This window comes from Clarias gariepinus, chromosome 4, assembly GCF_024256425.1.
Source record: "Clarias gariepinus isolate MV-2021 ecotype Netherlands chromosome 4, CGAR_prim_01v2, whole genome shotgun sequence".
Lineage (NCBI taxonomy): Eukaryota > Metazoa > Chordata > Actinopteri > Siluriformes > Clariidae > Clarias > Clarias gariepinus.
This window is the reverse complement of record NC_071103.1, coordinates 799300-825982: the sequence shown is the minus strand read 5'-3', so window position 1 is coordinate 825982 and position 26683 is coordinate 799300. Positions and strand designations below refer to the sequence as shown.

The following is a 26683-nucleotide window of genomic DNA, read 5'->3' as shown; positions in this document are numbered from 1 at the left end:
TATTTTTCTTCATTTTTTTATGTTGAACAGGGTTGGTTTGGTCAAGGTGCACTGTAAACCCTAATGTTGTCTTTACTTATACAATCAAGTAATGTTGACTAAACATTACTTAAAATTTAGCATTTTAGACCCATCACTTAAAAATATAAGTTTATTTAACTTATTTACCATCAAAATGCATAAACTTAAGATTTCAAGTGTTGTGAACTCAAAATCATGATTAATCCTTTGGGGGAAAAAGCATTTTCAAAAGGTCAATTTTCACAAATGTGAATGTGGCGTGGGCGGGGCGGCGGCTGACGACCAGCATGCTTTGCGGGGATGTCGGTGTGTTCACCATGTTGGGGAAGGGTGTTTGGGTTAGTGGCTTCGGCCCTGTTTGTGTGTGTGGGTAAGGGGTGATGTGTGAAATGTGCTCCGGTTCATGCTGAGGCTGAATTGGATGGTGGTTCCTGTGTGAATGTGCTGCTCATGCCGTACATGCTGTGTGCCTAATAAAATACTCTCCAACATTCTTTCCGGTGGAAAATTGTGGCATTTTGTCAATAAAAAAAATCTAAGCTTAAAAATGCTGTTCATTGTTTTATTTCAGTTCGGTGTGCACAAAGCTTGCAGTCAAATATAAGAACATTGTTTAACAGGTTTAAGTTACATTTTCATGTTGAGTTAACTTAAATATATAAGTACACTTAAAAAAAATTATACCAAGTGAACGCAATTTTTTAAGTACATTAAATAAGTGCTAAGTTTGTTGAACTAAATGATTTAAGTACAGTCTACAAAACTGCCAAGTTAAATAAACTTAAATATGCAAGTTTTGGAAGATTCCATTACTCAATTAAATTGAGGCAACGAGTTTACTCAATCAAATTAGTCCAATTAACTTATTAGGGTTTTCAGTGTGAGGGTTTCTGTATATTAGTCTGCCCAAAATCCCTAGCGCCGGCCAAGTGGACGAGTCAAAGCATTAGAAATAATGAAATTTGGAAAAATGCTAAAGGCAAAATACAGAATGGAGGATTAAAAAGAAAGGAAGAACCTGTTTTATAAAAGCCTTTTTTTCTATCGAGACCATCAAGGGACTGGTGTTGGTCCTGCATCCATGTATGAATCTTCTGTAAAAACTGCCAGAAACCTCAAAAATGGTCATAGTTTTTTCTTTATGGTGGTAGGGGTGGGCCATTCTGTGATAGTGGACAGTTTTGTTAGCTTGTTACACAACCCCTTGGGTGGTAATGATGTAGTTCAGAAAAGAAATGTAAGTGATGCAATATTCACATTTCTCCAATTTTACATAGGGCTTGTTCTCCAATAGGCTGGATAACACCAACTTAAGATGATTAAGATAAGTGTCAATTAGGGATGGTAAAATGTACTAAAATTGAATATATCATGATACCAAAATGACACAAATATGCCTCATTATGTTGTTACGTTTTACTTTTGCCTTTATGGTAATAAAACAGAAGTGAATATGCATCCACACATGGTGTTCTTCCTCACCTATTCCATACTTTTTGGCAGAGAGTGCAAGAATCTTTCAGTTCATAGATTTAGAACGTAGACTCCTAGTGAGCTGATGTGTTCAGTTCACACACACCTTCAGCCCTGTGCTAAAAGCACCCTTACTTAAGTTTTTTTCATTTTTAAGTTTATTTTTCATTTTTTTTATGAACTTTTACCATAAATCAGCAGAGGCAAAGCGAACGAAGCCTTGCTGTTGTTTGGACCCTGCTTACTTAACTCAGTTACATACCACCGTGGTAAGGGTAGAAGTGGTAAGGGTGTCGTTATTATTACCCAAATAATGTTTCCCTTCAATTTTGTTAAATAAATAATGGCACAGTAGTCAAAAAAAGTTATCAGTAGTTGTTCGTCTGATGTTGTATTTGCCTAATACTAAGACCTGCTATAATCAGATGATTTTTATATTTTTAAACAAAAACATATAGAATTAAAATAGGGGACTAACTTTTAAACATGACTGCAGGAAACAGCAGGTGAGGATGGGAGGAGTTACTTCTAGCACACAAATAGCCTGCACTGGGGTTCCACAAGGATGTGTCCTCTCCCCTCTGCTATTCTCCCTGTACACTAACGACTGCACATCCAGAAACCCAGCGGTCAAACTTCTGAAATTTACAGACGACACTACGCTCATTGAATTCATCCAAGATGGCGATGGGTCTGCATATCTACAGGAGGTGGAATGTCTGGTGCTCTGGTGGTCAGAACAACCTGGAGCTGAACACGTTCAAAACTGTGGAGGTGTCAGTGGTCTTTAGGAGACAGCCTTCAACACTACTTCCCCTCACAATATCCGACAATCTGTGTCAACCGTGGAGTCTCTCAAGTTTTTGGGAACTGCCGTTTCCCATGACCTGAAATGGGAACTCAACACTAACTCCATTCTCAAAAAAGCCAAGCAGAGAATATATTTCCTGCGCCAACTAAGGAAGTACAGTCTGCCTCAGGAGCTGCTAAATCAGTTTTACACTGCAGTCATTGAGTCTGTCTTGTGCTCATCTATCACTGTCTGGTTTGGAGCAGCCACAAAACATGACAGGAACAGTCTGCAGAAACTACAGTAAAAACAGCTGAAGAAATCATTGGAGCTCCCTGGCCCCCTCTCCATGACTTGAAGTCTACAAGAACCAGAAAATGGGTGAGAAAAATCTCCACAGACCCCTCACACCCAGGACGCAACCTCTTTCACCTCCTCCCTTCTGGCAGTCGCTACAGAACTCCACCAAAACTACCAGACACAGAAACAGTTTCTTTCCACAAGCAATCACCCTCATAAACGGTTGAACTGGATCTTACAACGTTTTACGATCATTATTTGCACAACCATCTTACAACTGTCTTTAAATAATTGTTTGCACAAATCGAACATCCAGTATTATACTGTATATTGTGTTAAAGCACCACCATGCCTCTATTAAACTCCCTAATTGCACATTACTTCACTACTACTGTATACAGTACTACTTTGTTTTTTTGCACTACCTAGTACAGTATATATGATGCATTACTTTACAATCCCTTTACAGTATGTTCTGTACACTATACTGCACATACAGTACTCAGGATCCTCCTGCCTTATTTAATCTTATTTAATCACAAGCAAAATGGTGTGTAATTACTGTGTAATTACTTGTACAGTGTTTTATGTTTGTCTGCACTCTTAGAGCTTCAAACAGCCGGAACCAAATTCCCTGTGTGTCTCAACATACTTGGTAAATAAACCCGATTCTGATTCTGACTGTAGATGCTGTATCATGCCAGGGTTTAGAAATTGTGCTTATAATTCCTGTGAACCATCCACAACCTGACTACAAATGAATACAGACAAAAGTATCCAGGTCACAGTAAGTGCCGGTTCCACAGTCTCGCTCAGTGTAAACACTGGATGATGGATTTTGTATAAGTGACAGTTAATCAGGCAAATAAATGTTTAATGCCTGTTAACATGTTTTAAAAAAAAATGTGGCTAAACACATCATCAGAGAGCTTTTTTCCCAGATGGCAAATTCTAAAGAAAATCTTAAGACGTGTTTAAACTTGTTTAATTTCTATCAAAAATCTAGGGTTTAATTCTAAGTGTCATTGTGCTCATCATTCTCACTAGGCTGGTACAGTGGAACACTTCAATAAAACCACGAAGCAAAACCAAACAAAGTAGTGATAGATGCATGTAATGTAGTGATTGATTTATGTAATTATTGAACATTATTACACGACTTCTAATGTTATTATGAATCTCTTGATGATGTGTGAAATGTTTATCAGAATGCTCTATTGATGTGTTTATATGTATTCTAAAACAAGGAATGTAGAGTTATTTTTATTGTTATTGTTTATACAAACTCGTCTTAATGTTAGGTGTATTATTTATATGTACTTGCTTATTTTTGGTCTGTACTTGAATGTGTGAAACACCACCTTATTTAGTATTAAGCTGCAACTGTCATGCACACTCGGAACGCGACCAGCACTAGGACCCGGAAGTTAAGCGGTCGCGAACCAGGAAGTATAAAAGAGGTAAACAAACCATAGCACCTCGCTCAGTCATTGAGTCGCCGATGCTACGTCGGATTTCTTCAAACCGTGAGTACTCACCTTCTTGGTTTAAAATCCTGATCGAGTGTGTATTTATAGGACGCGGGTTAGATTGTGTCTTTCCCTTGCTCCCCATTCGTGAGAGTCCTTAGATCAAATAGTGTGATTATCCTGCTCACTCGTGTTCGTCCGCGTTTGGGTTTACCATTCACGCAACAAAGGGCTAACCGCTAAAGCTACGTCTTCTGGTCACTCCAGGTTAGTTCTTGACAGCAACAAGATTTGGTTCGTACAGACTCTCTGTCTCTGATGCTCGTAATCTTCCAAATTGTTGTCAAACAAAATCAAACATACTGTATGTCATTTACTATATCTGTAGATGGGAAGCATCTGATTTCTGGTCTCTCACACTCTGTGACTTGTTTTTTTTTTTTTTTGTAGCCATGATGCAATTATGATTAGTCAAAGTTAAAAAGTAAATAAAAAGTAATAGACTTTCAGCATGTAAACAGGTACTGTATATGAATTTTGAGAGTAGAGGTTACCTAAGACCAGTACAGTTCCAGAAACAGGATGTTCTTTGGCTACTACACTCCTCCTGGAGTCTTTAGTATACACAGCTCATAAACAATAATGACCTTTAGCTCTGCTTCTGGCTTTGCTCAGAGTCCTGACTCAAATGCATCCCAAGGTTCTCGATTCATCCCATGATATAGCTCGGTTTACTTGAATCACTGAATTATATTCATTATATGTATACAGACAATGTTTCAATCAATGTTGTCATCTTTATCATCTCAGCATTTTGTTCTGTATACAGTATTATTCATGCTCACTGCACACTTACACAAGCGTTACTCAATAGACACAATGCTGTGTGAAGTGTTGATTAATGATTAAATAGTACACAAACATAACGAGTCTAAACACTAAATGCAGCTTTTAAATGATAATTGCATTTATTAAGGGAACTAAACTGTCCAAACCTGCCTGGCCTCATTCGGAAAAGTTACCCATCAAACAACTGGAGTTTGTAGATCATCATGCAAAGACACAAGTTAAATATCGGAAACATGTCAGTCAGACAAACAGCTTTCCTGCAACAGGTGTCCAGTGATGAAAGACAAAATGATTTACAAAAATTCACAAAACAATACCCTCGTTAGCAGATTGTCAAAGGGTTTAACACATTTAGGAAAAACAGTTTTACAGAATAAAGTGACTCTGACCTGAACTGGAGCGCAGGCTGTCAAGGCAGATGTTACAAGTTAGAAAATTAAACACAGTCTCGCCTTTTACAAACCATGAGAATAAAACATTAAGAATAAAAGTGAATATAACGTAAGAGGATGAGGGGAAAAAGTGAGAGAGGGAGGAGGAGAAGAGAACAGTCCATACAGGGGTACTGTAAAGGGGGGAGGACGAGTCCAAGAGGAAATAGGACAATTTGCAGGACATGGTATTGAAAATATCCGTGTGTGTGTTTGTGTGTGTGTGAAAAGTAAAAAAATGAACCTCCTCTGTACTCCCCTGCACATTCCACTTGAATGGTTCAGCTTGACCTCCCCTTCCCTGACCACAGTCTCTGTAATTCCCGGATGTACATAATGTGCTGAACTGTAAACCTGATTAGCGAGAAATTAAATGAAGGCAAAATAAAATTAAAGAAAAGAGAGCGAGTGTCTTGATTATTCAGTTTATTTTAGCATCAAATATGTTTTTTATCCTTAGTGTTTGTTTACCCATTGTAAGCGGTTTGACCCTTGGGGCACAGGTGGCAACACAGACACATGGACACGAGGTGAGGTCTTCTCTGGATTCTATGGCACCATCCGCTGGCCTTCCCTCCCACATCTCTCCCTTAGTTTCATTACTGGTCATCTGAACCCGCAAATCACCACTGTGGTCCTAGAGGTGGTCAGTCACTTTTCTAAGGTCTGCTTGTTCAGAACATGGTGCGCATGTGAACCATTTCAGGCTTGATGGATTTGAAAATAAATGCTAGCCAAATTGTGTGTTCATCTACTAAACTATTTACTACAGAAAACATCAAATTCAAATTTTATTTCTCACATAAACAGTCATACACAGTACGATATGCAGTGAAATTGTTGAAACGACCGCCAGTTAACAAGAAATAAATAGAACACAATATATATATATATATATATATATATATATATATATATATATAAGAAATATTTTAATAAAAAGTATCTATACATATAAAGATGAATTTGAATGGAAATAAGTGGAAATGTCCAAGAAGTGTGCAAATATGCATGTGTGTAGATGTATATTGTCCATAAATGTCCATAATATGCAGATTATAGGAATAGAGGGAAGTGGCCCTGGTCCAAACAATTTAAAAGTGCATCACAAGAATCAAAACTAACGGTGACAATTATATTATTATTATTATTATTATTATTATATAATTCAATTATGTGTAACATGTACCTTACAGCACAGTTAAAGTTGTTCATTTTTCATATCTCAGGGTCAGCCAGGATATTGGGCCCTATGAGTAAATAGGGTTAAGGGCTTCACTCAAGGGCTTAACAGTGGCAACTTGGCGTTGCTGGGGCTTGAATGTCCAACCTCTTGATCTGTAACCCAGTAACCCACAGCCTTAACCTTTTGAGCCATCACTGTCCAGAAGGGATTGTTTTACACACGTTGACCCTAAGCATTATGGAATCAGGGCAATAATGTCTTATGATTGTCCAGAGAGGATGGCGCACCATCTTCCTTTGCTTCCATTTGAATTGCTATAGAGGATTATATTGAATTGCCATGAGCCTAACACACAGTATGAGTGCAGATCAATCCCTGCTTTCTGTTATCACCCAGATGAGGATGGGTTCCATGTTGAGTCTGGTTCCTCTCAAGGTTTTTTCCTATTACCATCTCAGGGAGTTTTTCCCTCAGCACCGTCGCCCTCGGCTCGTTCATCAGGGACGATCTGATCATTCTGATTCACACACACTCACATCTCATACACACTTTCATAATTTCATCTGATTGTGTAAAGCTGCTTTTCAACAATGACAATGGTTAAAAGTGCTATACAAATAAAATGTTATTATTCTTTTATTATAATTGAATAAGTTGTATATTTTAAAACAATGATTTTAAAATAAAACGATGTTCATGAAACTGTGTTCTTCGTGGTTTCTTTGTTTTCAGTCTGAAATCTCAGAACGACCTAAAAATACCACATTGTAGTTAAGTGTAAAATCAAGATCCAGAGCAGGGCCAGCATGTCAATGATTTTGGAACAAATGTTTAAGGATTCTGCTCTGTCCCAGCCAATAGTAGGTTTAGTGACCCCTGTTGGTTATTTTTATAAGTGACATGTGACAGGAAGTAATTGTGTGCTTTCACTACATTACATCTTGAAACAATGGGTAGAGCGTGTTGTAACTTTGGAAAATCCTTAGCCATCCTCAGTGTTATCTCTTGAGAAGGCGTTCCCTGTAAGTGAATCTGTTTGTTATATCGCCTATGTTCAGTTGAGTATATATTAGTAATAAGACGTTTGTTGTCATTGTATTTGTATATCTGTATAAATATACATTCTTCTTTTGACCTATAACGTAGTTAAAGTAGCTGTTGTGTTATCTACTTACCTGACATTTGTGTGTGTGACACTTATCAGTGTATGTATTTGTGTTTTCAGTTTCACACTGTTCGTACGATAAAGGCACTCTCAACATCATATCCAGGTTCGGAGAGTTATTATATGGAGGTGTTAAGCTGAGTGAATGGGAGATTCAGTGAGGCCAGTTACAGATTCTAAGTCAACTTAATTGGAAAAAAAATCCCTTAACACACTGGAAATGACTAATTCATTAGGTTTTTTTTTTTTTCTACATTGCAATTATTATAATGTTTAAGTTTTTAAGATTTAGTTCAGGTTTATCAAACCCAAGCAGGTCTGGATTTAGCATGTTAAAGTCATCTCAAGGCATGCCTTTTACAACTAATTCCTATAATTATGTTATTGTGTATTAAAGATATGTGTGCATGCTTGGAATAGATATTGTGATTAGCAACGGCACAGTGTAAGGGCAGAGACATTAAATGATAATATTTATCCTGCAATAATAAATCATTAACAAGCATTAAACATGTATACAGATTTAGGTTAGCTCATGTTATTACTAGTGAAATAGCTGACTGTTGAGTCTTTAATGATTTTACATTAACATGTGATTAATGTTTGTTTATGTTTGTGTTTAATATCATTTTCACACATTCTGCATCCTGAAAGTATATAGTGTACAGTTATAGATGATTAATGATTTCTAATCAAACCTTTTTTTTCTAGTTTTTCTTGAGGTTCTTCTGAAGGTTGTCTCAGTGTTTTATTTGTTTTTGTTTTTTTCACCACAATCTTTTTTATCTTCAGAGCATGAGTTCTCAAAAGATTTCACACTCCTAGACACACACATTTCATTGTTGTTTTCCCAATATCCATTTATTTTATGTCACACACACACACACATGCATGCGCGCACACACACTAGATAAATTTATCAAGATGTAAACAACATTGCATTGAATAACTAGAGTTAACTTCCAGACAGTATGTAATTCTACGTTTACTTTAACATAAAATATAATTAAACAAACAAACAATTATGTTTCTTGTGACCTTCTAAACTGTTATAATGTGAGCTTACTTATCATATACTGCACATGTTATGTTGTGACCTAAAATGTTTTTAATCTCCTAACTTTATTCTTTTATATAAGCTGGGGTGAGGAGGAGTTTTAGTTTACACCTCATCTTCTTTGATTATAAAGTAAATGTAATAGCAATATCCACTCTTGAGCATGTCAAGTCTTCCACATGTCTGCACTCCAGCACATGATGATGTCATCAGACAGAGGCCAGGACATTCTATTACCACAACAACCATTAAATCAAATAATGCAGTATTTAACAAGTTTGACATAAAACTGATAAGCACTGTTACACTCTAAACTTAACTATACGCCCATGATAAATAATTTAAATGTGATATATATATTCATATGCTCTCTTTGGGATCAATAAAGTATCTATCTATCTATCTATCTATCTATCTATCTATCTATCTATCTAATTACAGGCTTAAATAGCTGAGTGGATAAAGGATGTGATCAGTCAGGGTTATGTGTGTGGGACTTCTACATCTGACTGTGGAGGATTCAGGTCTTAATGCTGTAGGACAGAGAACAGGACACAATGTTAATCACTGACAAAATATTTAATAAACTTAAATAAGTATAAAATAGAATAATATTTGAAGACCAAAGTGATCAGGTATCCTTAAAATGACGGGTGCTTATGTCTTCTTTTTAAATTATAAATTTAACATATTAAATGAACAATTTATAAACGTGCATCATACAGCCCTACAGCTTCTGAAGGTAAGATTAGAGCTAGGGTTCTGCAAGACATCTAGTGTGTGTGTGTGTGTGTGTGTGTGTGTGTGTGTGTGTGTGTGTAGATGTGTGTAGATGTGCATGGCCTGTAAGTAACTCACTCTAGTTTCTTCAGTGCACAGCGTGGATCCTTCAGTGCATCATTAAGCAGCTTCATTCCTGATTTTCCTGGAGTATTACCATTCAGCTCCAGCTCTCTCAGACGTGATGAGGAGTTTGACCTTAGAGCTGAAGCCAGAGCAGCACAACCTTCACCTGAGATACTGCAGTGAGACAACCTGCAGAGAGAAACACATTTTAGCTGAAACATGAGCTTTGAGCTCAGTTCTCATTTTCTCGTTTTTTTTTTTTTTTTTTTAATTATGATTACTACTTCACATTCGCTTAATAATCAGCTGACTGGTGTGTAAGTGATTAGGAAAAACGATTTATTATTATTTATATTAGAACAGTATTTCTGGTCCCATTTAATGTGAATGACACAATCATGCCGATGAGTGATGCAGTGTCGTCTAAGGGCCCTAAGACCATGGGCATCTATTAAAGGTCCTCGGACCTTTGTTGGATGTCCTTTACGCATAGAGATTTTTCCAGTTGCTCTTTTAACCATGTTATGCACTGTAGATGATGAGATTTGCAAAGCCTTTCCAATTTGACATTGAGGAATGTTGTTTTTTCCATCTTTAATCCGGAAAAGACTCTGTATGTTTAAAAGATCTATGTTTTATAGCTAATCACGTTACAGACCTAATGTAAAGAAACTTAATTAGTTGCTAGATGTTCTTCCAGCTGAATCTTTTTTTTTTAATCTTGCTTTTCAGCCCTTTGTTGCCCACGTGCAATTTTTTTTTTTTTTTTTTTAAAGTGTGGTTGAAAGTGTGGTCTACAATCTGGTAGGACTGAGACGTGTAACTTGGCTGGTTGAAGTGTACACTTTTGTGATCGTGTCAGAATGGGGTTGGGTGTTCACATGTGCCATGCCATTTGCTGCCATGGTATGCCCAATATACAGTTGTCAGGAGGTGTCATTGACACCCTCCACAAGGTAAATAAGCCACAGAAGCGGGGAAAGGGATGGCTATAGTAAAACATAGGAAACCATGGAAAGTCGACTGGAAGGGAAAAGCAACACAATCAACAGAGATGACTTCCCAAGATCCCAAGCAAAGCTAATTTAGGAACTTGGAAAAGCTTTACAAGGACTGGATTAAGGTTGGAGTCAGTGCCTCAAGAGCCACTAATGCACAGACATCTTTAGGAAATTGGCTGTTGCATCCCTAGTATCAAACTACTCCTGAACAGAGACAATGTCAGTAGCATTTTATCTGGGGTAAGAAGAAAAAAAACTGACTTGATGTTAAGGTTCCAAAGTCCCAGGGCTTTATGGACATGCTAGTTACTGTACTTTTTGTAGCAGGCCTTAACACAGGCCCGCAGTTAGAAAACTGGTAAACTGACCATGACACATACTGACAGTACTTGGTTAGCTTACCTGATCTGAAATGCATAGAGAATCTCTGGGCTACTGTCAAGAGGAAGATGGGCCACCCGACCCAACAATACAGATGGGCAACCATAAGAGTTTGAGCAATTCTGATCAATGGCAAATTGTGATGGCTAGACAATTTGGGCATTTTTTTAGTTTTACCTAATGGCCGTGGCCTCTTTCAGCAGAATAATGTGCCCTTGTTCACTCCACACATTGTTCAGGAACAGTTAAAGGAACCTGACAATAGGTTTAAGGTGTTGACTCTGCCTCCAAATTTTCCAGATCTTAGTCCAGCTGACGATTTGTGGAATGTGTTAAAAAAAGAAGTCTGAGCTATAAGGTCTCCACGTTACAACATACAAGATTTAAAGAATCTGCTCTTAATGGCTTGGTGCCTCCTAACCCTGTCCTACTCAATAGTAGGCATGTGAGCATAATGTTTTGGCTGATCAGTATATAATATGTATATATGTAGCTAAATTTTAAAAAGTTTTGAAATTTTTAAAAGGTGCAATGGGCCTAAATCATTCAACATTACTACATTACATACGCAATCTGCAATGTGTGCATGTGTGTGTGTACCTCAGTATCTCCAGTGTACAGTGTGGACTCTCCAGTCCAGCAGAGAGCAGCTTCACCCCTAAATCCTGCAGGTTATAATTCTTACTCAGGTCCAGCTCTCTCAGGTTGGACGATTTTGAGCTGAGAACTAAAGACAGAACTTTACAGCTTTCTGCTGTCAGGCTACACCAACGGAGACTGGAAGAGAAAGGATGAAATGCATATCTGATTAATAAATGTGGTATATTTTATCAAATGTCTCCATGAACACAAGGTTCTGATGAATAAAATGATAAAAGATGATAGTGTGTTTTTGTACACAGACAGATCATATAAAAAAAAAAAAAATTAAATCTGGCTGCAATTCTCAGTTGTGTAAAGATGATCTTACCTCAGACTCTGTGTGTGTGTGTGTGTGTGTGTGTGTGTGTGTGTGTGTGTGTGTGTGTGTGTGTGTGTGTGTGTGTGTGTGTGTGTGTACCTCAGTATCTCTAGTTTACATTGTGGATTTTCCAGTCCAGCAGAGAGCAGCTTCACTCCTGAATCCTGCAGGATATTGTGACTCAGGTCCAGTTCTCTCAGACTGGAGGAGTTTGAGCTGAGAACTGAGGACAGAACCTTACAGCACTCCACTGTCAGGTTACACCCACACAGTCTGGAAGAGAAGTAATGGCCTATTAAAACTGTGTAGGGGTAGCCATGTGTACCTCAAGCAGAGATCATTAAGGGCCTTAATCAAGGGCCCAACACGGGCCAACTGGTGCTTGAACCCCCAACCTTGTGCTGTGAAAAATTAATTTTCACTCACAGGGTCATAGGACCCCTGGAGCCTAATAGAATGGACATGAGGCACTAGTTAGAGTACACCCTGGACACCTCATAGCAAAGTGTAAGCATGCATTAATCAGCATGTCTTAGGAATGTAGGGGGAATCCAGAGTATCTGGAGAATACACCAGACATGGGGGACACATGCAAAAACCTAAAAAAAAAATAAATAAAAAAACGGAAATCACATTGTATGATTTTTTTAAACAATTTATTTGTGAATTACTGTGTCAAATAAGTATTTGATCACTTGCTTATCAGCCAGATTTCTGACCCTCAAAGACCAGGTCTTTTGCTTTTAAATAGTCCAGCTACACTCTGCCCATAATTCGAAATTAGTAGCACCTGTTTGAGGTGGTTAGCTGTCATAAAGATACCTGTGCACCCTAAAAACAGCCTAAAGTCGAAGTAGATACATTAATGATGCTAAGAATGGTAAAGAATCAGCCCAGAACTACACGGGAGGAGCTGGTCAATGCCGTGAAGAGAGCTGGGACCATCGTTTCCAAGGCTAAGATCAGTAATACACTAAGACGTCATGGTTTAAAATCATGCATCACACAGAAGGTTCCCCTGCTTAAGTCAGCCCATGTCCAGGCCCGTCTGAAGTTTGCCAGGGACCATCTGGATGATCCAGAGGAGTCATGGGAGAAAGTCCTGTGGTCAGATGAGACCAAAGTAGAACCTTTTAGTCTAAACTCCATTCGCCGTGTTTGGAGGAAGAAGAATGATGAGTATCATCCCAATAATACCATACCTACAGTGAAGCATGGGGCTGGAAGCATCATGCTCTGGGGGTGTTTATCTGCACAGGGGACAGGACGACTGCACTGTATTAAAGAGAGGATGAACGGGGCCATGTATTGTGACATATTGGGCAAAAACCTCCTTCCCTCAGTCAGAGCATTAAAGATGGGTCGTGGCTGGGTCTTCCAACATGACAATGACCCAAAGCACACAGCCAGGAAAACCAAGGAGTGGCTCCGTAAGAAGCATATGGACTATTTAAAAGCAAAATAACAGGTCTTTGAAATCTGGCTGATAAGCAAGTGATTAAATACTTATTTGACACATTAATTTACAAATAAATTGTTAAAAAAATCATACAATGTGATTTCCAGATTTTTCTTTTTAGATTCTGTTTCCCACAGTGGAAATGCACCTATGCTGAAAATTGTAGACCCTCCATGATTTCTATGTAAGAGAACTTGCAAAATCACAGGGTGATCAAATACTTATTGACCTCACTGTACTGTGTGTGTGTGTGTGTGTATATATATATATATAATATAATATAAAATACTCACTCTGCTTTTCTGGAAGCTCTGACCACTGGCAGCAGCCTCAGAAGGCATTCGTCAGATGGGTCATATTTCTTCAAATTAAACTCCTTTAGCTCCTGTTCTGAGTTTAGTATCACAAACACCAGAGCTGACCACTGAGCAGGAGAGAGTCTAATTTTACTGAGACGCTGGTCACCTCCCTTCTTCAGGTATTTTTGTACTTCCTGCACTAGCGAATGATCATTTAGTTCATTTAGACAGTGCAACAGATTGATGGATTTTTCTGGAGATGGATTCTCCCCAATCTTTTCCTTGATGTACCTGACTGTTTCCTGTTTACTGTGAGAGCTGTTTCCTATCTGTGGCAATATGCCTTGTAAAAGACTCTGACTGGACTCCAGTGAGAGACCCAGAAGGAAGCGGAGAAACAGGTCCAGATGTCCATTCTTACTCTGTAATGCTTTGTCCACTGCACTTCTGAAGAAATCAGACATTGACTTGCTGAAAAGTTCAGACAGATCAGAAGTTTGTTCTTCTGTTACATTTCTCTTGATAAAGCAGATAAATGCATATAAAGCAGCCAGAAACTCCTGAACACTCAGATGTACAAAGCTGAACACCTTCCCCAGGTGAAGCCCAAACTCCTCTCTGAAGATTTGTGTACACACTCCTGAGTACACTGAAGCTTCTCTGATGTCAATGCCACAATCTCTCAGGTCTTTCTCATAGAAGATCAGGTTCCCTTTCTCCAGCTGTTGGAAAGCCAGTTTTCCCAGTGCGAGGATAATCTCTCTGGTCTGCTGAGGATCAGGGTCACATTTCTGATTAAACATTTGGTCCTTGTGTTTGATCTGAAAAATAAGGAAGTGTGTAAACATTTGAGTCAGGGTCTTGGGGATCTCTCCACTTTCTTCTTCATCCAACATTCTCTCTAGAACAGTGGCTGAGATCCAGCAGAAGACTGGGATGTGGCACATGATGTAAAGGCTTCTTGAAGACTTCACATGTTTGATGATTTTATTGGCCAGGCTCTCATCACTGATCTTCTTCCTGAAGTACTCCTCTTTCTGAGGATCACTGAATCCTCGTACCTCTGTTACCTGGTTTACACACTTAGGAGGGATCTGATTGACTGCTCCTGGTCGAGAGGTGATCCAGAGGACAGCAGAAGAAAGCAGGTTCCCCTTGATGAGGTTTGTCAGCAGCACATCAACTGGGGCTGACTCAGTCATATCACAAACTCTCTCGTTGTTCTGGAAATTTAGAGGAAGCCGACACTCATCCAGACCATCAAAAATGAACATGACTTTATAGGAATCACAATCTAATAACATTAATTCTTTAATTTCTGGGAAAAAGTAATGCAGGACATTCATTAGACTGAAACTTTTATGCTTCATCATATTCAGCTCTCTAAAGGGAAGTGGAAATATGAAGGTGATATCTTGATTTGCTTTTCCTTCAGCCCAGTCCAGAATGAACTTCTGCACAGAGAGAGTTTTTCCAATTCCAGCTACTCCTTTAGTCAGCACACTTCTAATGGACTTGTCTTTAAAGAGCTCATTACATTCGATTGGTGTCTCCTGTGTTGCTGCTCTCCTAAATGTTGTCTCAATCTGTCTCACTTCATGTTCATTATTGACATCTCCACGCCAACCATCTGTGATGTAAAGCTCGGTGTAGATCTCATTCAGATGAGCTGAGCTTCCATGCTGTGAGTTTTCTTCATTAATTCTTTTAAACTTCTCTCTCAGGCTGGATTTCAGTTTTGGCTGATACACAGAAGTCACTGACACTAAAAAAACAAGGCAATAACATTCTTTAATGCAAAATCAATGTAAAACATACATTGCAATAAAAGTATATTATATAATACAATTTAATAATAAACTAATAGAAAAGTATAAATATAATTTCATCTTGCTAAATTTTATATAATTTGCTTGTGGGTATTGAGGCATGATTGGTTAGGGGACAAAAATCCTGGATCATATCAACCTCCTCTGCCTATCTCCCTTTTATAAGCGCCATGTCAGGAGGAAGGATGAAGTGCTCTGGGGATTCGTATAAACTCGTTGAAACTGTAACCAGAAAAAAAAAGGAGGAGGAACTGACACAGTTGCATCAGAAGCATAACCATCAGGAGTGGAGCAGACACTGGCACTCCAATGACAGTGGTGCTCTTGGCCAGGTATGTCTGCAAAAGTAGCTGAATGGAGTCAGGAATGTGAGCACTGGAATTGTCCAGCAAGTTTGGGGTCACTGCTTGTATTGCATCTGACCAAAGTTGCAATTTTGTGTCTCATTATTCAGCAGCTTTGTGGGATCCATGGGATGCAGAGATCTGGCAAAACACCACATCGTCCGGCTGGTAATGGCCAGAGTGAATGTTTTAATTGGACCTTACAATTTGTTGCATGTCTTACCAGTGGAAGATAGAGGCCCAGCCTCTTGTTTGCCCCAATTCATGTTCTGTTACAACACCACACCTCATCAGTCCACGGGTGAGTGTTTGTTTTGTTTAATGTCTTGCCAAGAACCTCGGCTGCAGGTCCTGTTCATGAACAGATTCTTTTGTGTGCATGCTGGTCACCCCTTCCGGCTGCTTTTCCCCCGTTTAGTCCACTGGTCCATGGTAAGCTCTAGTTGGTAATAATTTTTGTGTAGATTTTATTGATTCTATTGTTTTTTAGTATAGCATACAGTTAAATTTGTAGTTGCAACTACTATTTGGGACTGTAATATTTAAGTTAAATGTAGCTACGGAATCACTAATCATTGTTTTATGGTTGTTTTGTATGTAAAAAAAAACACTCTCATTACTCACTACTCATTGAACTTACCTGGGTGCCTTGGTTTAAATTTTAATTTGGGGTAATTGATGTCTTTGGGTGTAATTCAAGGTGGCGTAATCAGATATTTTTACAGTAAGTGAAGTGAAGTCTGAGGCCCTTCATCTCGCCACAATTGCACAAATTTCATGTCATGCAAACTTTGCTAAATTTGCTGCAGGCCCATAATGAGAAACCCCTGCCATAACAGGGGCATTCAAATGCAAATGCAAATTACTTATGAAGATTCTTTGAGGTTACAGTAATAAATATACTTCCAGCTTCCCATTGTTATTTATGTGTATGTGTATCAAGTTCTTTGCTAGGAGATTAAGAGCAGTGATTTCCTTTACCCCAAGCCAGATAAGAAAACACCTGGCTCACATCAATTGCCTGTGCCTATTTTCCTATGCAATGAACCTTGTTACAATGTTTCATTCAACAACGACCCAATCCCAACCAGGTTTTTGAAAGAAGTGATGCATACGATTGGAGAGCCACTTTTAAACATTATTAATTCCTCATTATATCTAGGTCACATCCCTAAACCTTTCAAGTTGGCAGTTATTAAGCCGCTTCTTAAAAAATCGAATTTGGACGCAAATGAAATAACAAATTATAGACCGATTTCAAACCTCCCCTATACCAAAAATATTAGAAAAAGTAGTATTAGCTTAAATATGCACATTCTTGCAGGAAAACAACATCCTTGAAGAATTTCAGTCAGGTTTCAGGCCCCATCATAGTACAGAAACTGCACTAGTTAAAATTACAAACAACTTGTTTTTAGCTTCAGACCAAGTCTGCATCTCAATACTAGTCTTGCTTGATCTTAGTGCTGCATTCAACACTATATATCATAATATTCTCATAGATCGCTTAAAAAATCACATAGGTATTCAGGGACAGGTATTATAATGGTTTAGATCATACCTGTCTGATCAATACCATTTTGTAGATCTAAATGGAGAACTGTCTGGTGTAATGCAAGTGAAATATGGGGTCCCACAAGAGTCAGTTTTAGGACCTATGCTGTTCTTAATATACCTGCTTCCCTTGGGTAACATCATTAGAAGACATAAAGAATCATTAGAAGATTATTTCTATTTCTATTTTTATTTTTAGTTCTATTTTTCCTAGTTTAATTTAAATTTTCTATTTAATTTTCTATCGTATTTCTTTTATTCATATTTATTTCTTACTTGTAAACTTTAATTCTCTTTTGAATTTGGGATTAGTTTCTATTGTTATGCTGATAATACCCAATTATATATCTCAACAAAACCAGATGAAATACCTAAGTTGTCTAGACAACTAGAACCGAGTGTGTCCAGGACATAAAAGATTGGATGACCAATAACTTTCTTTTACTAAATTCAGATAAGACAGAGATATTACTCATCGGCCCAAAAACCAGCACACAACAGCTTTCACAATTCAGCCTGCGTTTAGAAGGATGTACTGTTACTACCAGCTCAACAGTAAAAGACCTGGGCGTAATATTAGACAGTAACTTGTCCTTTGAAAATCATATTTCCAATATCACAAAAACAGCCTTTTTCCATCTTAGAAATATCGCCAAACTTAGGAGCATCTTATCCGTATCTGGTGCAGAAAAGCTAGTTCATGCATTCATGACCTCCAGACTGGACTATTGTAATGCATTACTAGGCTGGTTGTCCTGCATCCGCAATAAACAAGCTTTAGTTAGTCCAAAATGCAGCCGCCAGGGTTCTCACTAGATCCAGAAAATATGATCATATAACCCCAATATTATCATCCCTGCATCGGCTGCCTGTTCAGGTTTGAATTAATTACAAAATAGTATTACTTACATACAAGGCTTTAAATGGTTTAGCTCCCACATACCTAACCAGTCTTCTGATACGCTATAATCCACCACGTTCCTTAAGATCACAAAACTCTGGACTTCTTGTAATTCCCAGAATTTTAAAATCTACAAAAGGGGGTAGGGCTTTTTCATATTTAGCTCCAAAGCTTTGGAATAGCCTTCCAGACAGTGTTCGGGGCTCAGACACAGTTTCCCAGTTTAAAAGTAGACTCAAGACGCATCTCTTTAATCTGGCATACGCGTAACTCATCCCATAACTTCATACTTCAGTACATCTATCCTGAATGGCAACTACGCTAATTCTCTCCATCTGTTCTGTACGTTTTTACCCATCCCGAGGCATCTGGAGATTGTGCCAGCTTCAGTAGACAAAGGCCAACCCTGTGAGGATCCTGAGGCATCCAGAGAAGGACCAGCTCCAGCTGGATTCTGCTTTATGATGGTTGGAGCTACACATCCTGCTCCTGTGCTCCCAGTGATCCAGACCCCATCTGCCCTCTGCACCTACTGACTCCCTGTGCTGAACTGGACTTCATGTTAATTTAAAGAATTTCTGTTATATTGTACTTTCAGCTGCATAACACACATTGTGTTATATCATCTCTATCTGTTATTACCCAGATGAGGATGGGTTCCCTGTTGAGTCTGGTTCCTCTCTAGGTTTTTTCCTATTACCATCTCAGGGAGTTTTTCCTTGCCACTGTCGCCGTCACCCTTGGCTTGCTCATCAGAGACATTTCATTCATTCATCTCATTCATCTCATTATCATCTATTATTATCATTTTTTTCACACATACACAATTTATTATTATTATTATTTTTTTTTTTTTTTTTTTTATAAATTTCTTTTGTTCTTGTGAAGCTGCTTTGAGACAATGACCATTGTTAAAACGCTATATAAATAAAATTGAATTGAATTGAATTTAGTTTGGACCAAATTTAAATTGCTAAAATAAAGTCTTGACTCAGAGTCTTACTGTTCTGCAGTGTGTTAGCGAGATCTGTGTGGTCCATGTTCTTCAGGACGTGCAGTGTGATCTTCAGCGCTCCCTCTCTGACACTGTACAGATCTTCCTCATCCTCCGCCTCCCTCTCAGTGCATGATGGGCAATCTGGACTCAGTAGCTTCTTGAACCTCTCCAGTTCATTCGTAATCAGGGTGATGACTTTCTGTTCCAGCTCCTAGTTAGAAGCACACAGGAACAGGTCTAAATGTTATTAACATGCTTAAATTTTATATGAATAAATATAAAAGTAACTTTATGTATTGACAGTTACTGTAGATAAACTGCATCCACAAACCATAAATATGGAGTCCAGCTGATTTCTGCTGATGTCTGATTTCTTCTTTTGTGGTCTATGAACAAATAAAAAACGTCACTGCACACCCTGGTAGATACAGAGACCGAGATTTAACATCCTCTTAACATAGTACAGTTTTCAAAACTTCCTCACTAACACAAACATATTTTTTAATGAATGCATTAATTAATTAATACAATGGTCATATGGTCAGTAATGTTCTAAAAGTAGCAGCACTGAGGCTCCAGCTCAGGGACTGCAGACAAGACTCATAAATCTGTTATATCAGCTCTCATACGTCTGAGAGCTGCAGTACTGTACACTGTTTAAAGTTTTACTTTTAAGGTCATGAAGGGCATCATAAGGAGACGAATGAGTTTGAGGGGTGGAACACTGCTGGAACACACCTCTTTATACTGACCTGAGTTCAGTAGGACTCTCTATGTTCATGGAGACACAGTTGGGGTCAGGTGATTCTGATGTGTTTTCATCCATCATTCTACAACACAAGTATTGTTAGAAAGAGAAATGAAGGTAATGTGAATTAGTAAAACTGCATATTGATGTATGTCAAGTTTAAATGAGAAAAACGTCTGAAACAATCTTAGTCTAATGTCATTAAATTAACAATTAACAAAAACAATCTTAGTCATCAAATTAAATTGTACAGGCAAATAAAGGCATTTTAAGTTGGTTTAAGTCCACTAATCTGAACACAAGCTGTACTCATCGGGTCTAACAGCACTGGCCATAATACATGTAATGGATTTTCATGTTGTACTTTAATGTCAACTATCTCCTTTATAGTACCCTATATAGTAAAAGCTCAGAATTCTCCCATGAACTGAACAACAAAGCTGTGATTATTTACAGCACCGTTACTGATAAATTACAGCCAGGCTGAGACTCCTTATTCCAGCACTCCTGTTTTTGTCACATTGCTTAAATATTTAATGATGTAAACTACTTTATAAAAGAAGTATAAATTTTATTTACTACTTTTTTGCAAATGTCTTTTTTTTCTAGTAAAATCAAAAGAACTAAACCACCCGACTATACTGACCCCAGAGAAGTAGACTTGTCTGTGGAGTTATTTTTCGGTTCGACTGAAGAGTCTCTCTTCCTGGATATACGGCTGCACTCTGATGAGTCTGATCTCTTCCTCTCCAGTACTCTACAGCACAGATATTATTAGAGTCAGACATTTAGGGAATCATACAAACTAATACTATAAGACCGTCTGCACAGATGATTGAGTTTGAGATTTAACACACAGCATCTTGAACATGTTTTCTTTAAGATATTTCTCTAAAAATAAAACAAAGTGCTTCGCAAAATGTAATGCAGAGTGGAAAAAAATATTTTTTGACAAATTTAGTTTTAAAGTAATTGACAAATGTGTGTATATTCTATGAAAAGGCCACATTGGCAGTGGGGGTGTGGTCAAGCGTTGCCTGGAGACAGAGAGGGGGCGGGTTATACCAGCAGCTCTTATGGAAAAAAAAATATGGCAATATGTTGTAAAATATAATGCAATACATTAAATAATAATTTTTTTTTTATACAGTGTAACCTCGGATTGCAAGTAACGCAGTTTCCGCAAGATGAGCAAAGATTTGTAAAGCAAAAGCAATTCTTATTAGAGAGGTTAAAGATCAATTTTCTCTGAGCACCCGCCCCTTTAAACGTCTCTGCACGGCCCTGCACACACACACACACACACACACACACACACACAGCACCTGTGCGCACAAACGGAAACGATCTGTCGGGATTTATTTTTACTTTAAATGGTAAATGCAAGTTAATTTGTTTTATTTTTACTTTATATTTTGTATTAATTATTTTTATTTATTTATTTTTATAATATTTTAATTTTTATTAATTATTTTTTTTTATTATATATATCTTTTTTTTCTTAATATATGGAAAATGCCATTTCCTTATGTATTTTTTATATATTGTAATATATTTATACAATGTATTATTCAGTATATTGTGAATGTATTTAGATCAGATCACTAAATTATAAAATTTATTGACAGTTAATAAATAGAGAAATATATTTTCTTTGCGTGAGGGAGATTAGACCTAATAGTTTGCACCTGTATATTGTTAAAGAGTTTATTAACGTGTGTTAATTTGTGCTCCAGGTCAGCTGGTAATGACAGAACCCTCATCTACACACAACATGTAAAAGGTGACAAATGCTGTGTTAGTTGTGTTCACGTCACCTATCTGGCTTTACAGTAATCAGTTTGCCGGTAATGACAGGTAACTGACTCTGACAGTGATTATAATCTCTATAACTCTCTTGAGTGCAAGTCACAAACTCTCAGCTCCAACACTGTAAGTTTCGATGTCTATCTTGACTATCATGCAAATTATTTAGGCAAGGTGTGTTAGCTCTGTTAGCAGACTTCCCTCTTGTTGTTTCACTTTAGTAACATCAGTCCATCTGTGCGAGAGATATCCTAACAAATCTGTCCATAAAGAGAACAAACTTCCAAGAATTCCAAGAACTTTCTTTATCAAGAATGTAAGTAAAGTACTGTAGAGTGAAACCTGCCCTACTGTGAGGTATTAAAATGTTTGTTTGTTTTTTTAATAAAGGTAGAGAGCCTTAGTTAGTGTGCTTGCCTACTATCTATGGTGTAGAGTGCTATTAACAGCTGCTCAGGTTATGTGATAGATAGCAAGAATATAAAACACTGTACGTTCGATGAGTTAACTGTCGAGATAAATCAAAGATAAATTAATATTCAAGTAGTGAAATGTTGGCAATATATTCGATAACTTAGTTATATGATTTAATGTAATGTTACCCAGAATGCACTACTACATAGGCCTGCAAGCATTATTGAAAAAATGGTATATATAACATTTATATAAAACTGTGCATTTCAGAATCAGCAGTGTGACCTGAAGGCTTCCAACGAGGAATGTGGAAGGACCAGGTAGAAGTAGCTGCACCTCCCTGAAATTAGTCTCTGACATAGTTGTTTCACACTTTCATTTATATATATGATATACGATATATTGCAATTCTTGCAAGAACAGTATTGTCAAGTTCAACTGCAAAATGAAACCCAATTAACAAAAATCACCAATTAACAAAAATCACATCAGATTAGCGCAGTTATACAGAGCATGAGTAGCAGTTACATCTCATTAGAACTTCTGTTATTATGAACAGATGAGGGCCTGGAATTAAATCATACAAAAACCTTCTTTTTTATTGTATTTTATTTTATTTTATTTTTAGCTTATCTAATTTTAACAGCACACTTAAACTTTGCAGCCGTGAGCAGCTCAATAATGCAGACAATATATCAGTGTTTTAGTCCACTAATCAGACAAGCTGTACTTCAAGAAAACTTGTATATGGAATCAAAGCTAAAAAGCTCTGTAAATGTAGGCTACTGTGTATTTGTTACTTATTATTATGTATGTATCTCTCTTAGGATAAGAAAAACTTTAACACCACTTTACTGACCTCAGATCAGTGGAACTGGATGCAAAGTTGTTTTTGGGCTCCGTTGAAGAGTCTCTCTTTTTGGACACACGGCTACGGTCTGATGAGTCTGATCTCTTTCTTTCCATCTTTCTACGACACAGATATTATTAGATTTAGAAATTAAGTGAATTGTACACACTAAGATCGTCTACACAGATGATTGACTTTAGGTTAAAGTGTTTTTTTTTTAACAAAATGCATATAAATTAAATTAAATTAAATAAAAAAATCACATGTAAAAAAATGAAGTGTATGTGGGTGCATTTGCGTATCTGTGTGCTATAAAAAGACCACAGTGACAGTGGGGGTGTGGCCAAGTGTTGCCTGGAAATGGAGAGAGGGCGGGTTAAACCAGCAGATGAGGCCGATTAGCTTGCACTGTATATTGGTACTGAGTTTTTATAACGTGATAATTTGTGCTTCAGGACCTTACCCACAATCCATAACATGCAAAAAGTAAGATTTAATGATTTGTTAGTTGTGTTCACATTCTATATCTGGCTACATCAGGCTACATGTGATTATACTCTCTATAACTCTCTTTAGATTAAATCAGCTTCAGTTAAACACCTCGACCCAAAGTGTCTATCATGTGAAGTACGTGTGCTTCCCTCTGCAGGAATCACATGAGTCGTCCCTCCTGTCGTTTCACATGAAACATCTGTGTGTCCATAAGTGCAAGAGACATCATGACCAATGCGCTTATGAAGAGGAGACACATGCACCGTTTCTTTATTGAGAATCTACGTACAGTACTGTAGACTGTCATGCTATGAGGCTTTTAAATTAGCTTAAAATAGCTTCATTGCTACCTAAAATTAGCTCCTAGATATGAAGTACAGAGCTGGTAAGTGCCTGGGTTATGTGATAGATAGCCAGTTTATAAAACACTGTGTCTTTAATGAATCCACTGGCAATCTAAATTAATTGGACTTTAATAAGTATGTAGTGAAATGCTGGCAATATATTGCATAATCTAAAGTTATATGATGAAAACATGTTATGTATGAGGATGAGAAATATGGCATAGCCAGTTAGAAATAGCTGCACCTCCCTAAAAGTCTTCGATTTATCATTTGTTCAACACTTAGTTTAGCAAGTGTATGTGTAGCATAGCAACATGCGGTTAGTTCGTTCATTCATTCAGGAGGGAAGCAGATCCTGAATGGTTGGTAAAGGACATCACTGCGGCTGTGATTTGCAGTAGGGAGTATGGGATATGATAAAGGATACTCGAGCTCATACAGTACAACGCTTCTTACACAATCGGAAATGAATAAATGCCTCAACAGAAATTAACTGTTGTGTAATGAAAAGTCATAACTTTAGAATAAGTGATTGTCATTGTGATGGTTACAGCTTTTGGTGTGTGATGTAACTTCACACACTAGATAATGTCCAATCTGCAGGTACATAATATGTTGTTCTCTCTAGCATGATTTATATCCGTCTACTTATTGGGGTCATATTAAATTTACCAATGCAGACTTTAGGAAATAGAGCATTATAAGGTAACACAATATCACAAGCTTGAGTTCTACTGGAGATTGTGTAATTAAGTTAGCAGTTAATAATAATAACGAGTTTATAATGGACAGTTACAGGCCAGAATGCTGAATGTTAACAATTACACAGACAAATAGACGACAAATATTCAACACACGTCTCACCATTATTGGATTATTTTTACATTTATAGGTCAATGCAGATGAGTAGACATTTACCATTCTGTAGGTCCTGTAAATGTAAATGCTAAAAGATGTGCAAACCACTTAATAATACAAATAACGTAAATATATATATAAATAAAATGACATTAGATAGAATGATGTGTTGATGTTAAAATAAAATGTAAATATCAGAAGATGAAAGCTGGAATTCTAATCCATTATCTCCCTTTGATCTTTTGTTCTAAAACTTAAATGTCGTCAGTATAAAGAGGAAAGGAAAAGACATTGCAGATTCTTGCTGTTGCAAAACTTTTAGTGGTTTATATTAAAGTTGTAGGTTTTGATACTCACCGTGTTTCACTCAAGAAAAGTTTCACCTTCCGCTTGACACCAAATGAAGCTGCTGAGTTTTTCATTCACTTAAACCATCTGACTGGTAGGCTGGAGAAAGGCGTGCACCTGCATACACACACACACACACACACACACACACACACACACACACACACTCGCGCACACACACACAGACAAATGCACACACACACAAACAGCTAAACACACACACACACACAAGCATGCAAAAACACACAAACCCAGAAATAGATAAAGTGACTTTTTAAGCAAAGATCTTGCACTTGGCATGACTCTCCAGGTCACCTCACGGCTGCTCGGTTCTAAACTCTCCCCTTACACTTATGTTATAGCAATAGGGTTTCATTAACCAGCAGGTATTTCCCTTACTTCTTTTTTAGACTATTTTCCCCCACAGATTTGATTTGTCCGTGCTCTTTATAGAAGGGATGTGTAAAGGGTTAGACTGGTGCTGTGATAAAGAAAAGAAAGACAAATTACTTACATTTAAAAAAAAAAAGTTTTGGTACAAATCTATTGTATTTTTACTGATATCCATAAGAATTAAACATATATTAAATTTTTTTTTTAAAGTGTCTTTCTTCTGCATGTACCCTGATAGGTACTTTCATTATTTAAATGGTCTTGACGAATCAGTGAATATACACATATATTAAATAATGACATCATCTGCTGACTTCCTAAAGACTTTCTGCACATCGTAGCTCTGGGTTCAGATAATCTAATAATAAATCATTAAAAATATGTTTACCAAAAATAAATGTATCATCATCTTTAATGTGCCAATATTATATTATATTTATAGACTTTTGTACGGTCAGTGTTTTGTTAAGATATAGATGTTTATACTTTCCATTTTATCAGTAAAAAGAGAGAGAGAGAAAGAGAGAGAGAGAGAGAGAGAGAGAGAGATCATTGTAAAATTGTGATGCCTAAGGAAGCCATTGTCAGTGTTGTATATTACTCACACACTCTTTCTTTCTTTATTTTTCCTTATTATTTGAGTTAAGAGAAATGCACACAGTGTAATGAATGTATTCCTTGAAGCTCCGAGGACAGAGTGAGTCTGACTGATGATGCTGGTCATCAAAATGTTCTGCAGGGTTTTGGGTCATTTCTTTTCAGTCTCAGTCACAGTCACATGCAGACAGGAAGTGGGTCCGGTTCATATGCAGATGATTTATTTGAAATAAAGACACACAGATTATAAACAGTGTGCAGAAATCCTGTAAAACACACCTTATTCATAAGAAACAAACTGATTTGATTAGTAAAAACTCTCTCCAGGTCACATGACTAATACAAACAAATCCAGTCTAGTTTGAAAAACAGAAGCAGGACTCAGGACTTTAGGGAGTTCATTATCGTTATATTTACATCACTATTTACATCAATATTTACATGCAGGTGTTCGTCAGATCCTTTGGTCCTGAGCATCTTAGAAAAAGTAAAAGCAGCTGAAGAAATCTCCTGTGATGTA

The 26683-nt window shown here is 37.4% G+C and overlaps 2 protein-coding genes across 3 annotated transcripts in view; both read right to left on the bottom strand.

Moving 5' to 3' along the window:
* Positions 1-5462, bottom strand: part of LOC128520167 (NACHT, LRR and PYD domains-containing protein 3-like) — a 59972-nt gene extending 54510 nt beyond the window's left edge. For both annotated transcript variants that reach the window (XM_053494263.1, XM_053494262.1), the window contains exon 1: positions 5292-5462. The gene's annotated coding sequence lies outside the window, so the exon portion shown is untranslated. The remainder of the gene's footprint in view (positions 1-5291) is intronic.
* Positions 1-25208, bottom strand: part of LOC128520190 (NACHT, LRR and PYD domains-containing protein 3-like) — a 50146-nt gene extending 24938 nt beyond the window's left edge. The window contains exons 1-9 of the mRNA XM_053494297.1: positions 25183-25208; positions 23141-23251; positions 20708-20818; positions 20066-20143; positions 19645-19699; positions 19320-19524; positions 13683-15453; positions 12030-12203; positions 11570-11746 (exon numbers count right to left, since the gene is read on the bottom strand). Coding sequence (XP_053350272.1) covers positions 11570-11746; positions 12030-12203; positions 13683-15453; positions 19320-19524; positions 19645-19699; positions 20066-20143; positions 20708-20818; positions 23141-23247 — 2678 coding nt within the window. The 5' untranslated portion in view covers positions 23248-23251; positions 25183-25208. The remainder of the gene's footprint in view (positions 1-11569; positions 11747-12029; positions 12204-13682; positions 15454-19319; positions 19525-19644; positions 19700-20065; positions 20144-20707; positions 20819-23140; positions 23252-25182) is intronic.
* Positions 25209-26683: the final 1475 nt, after the last annotated feature.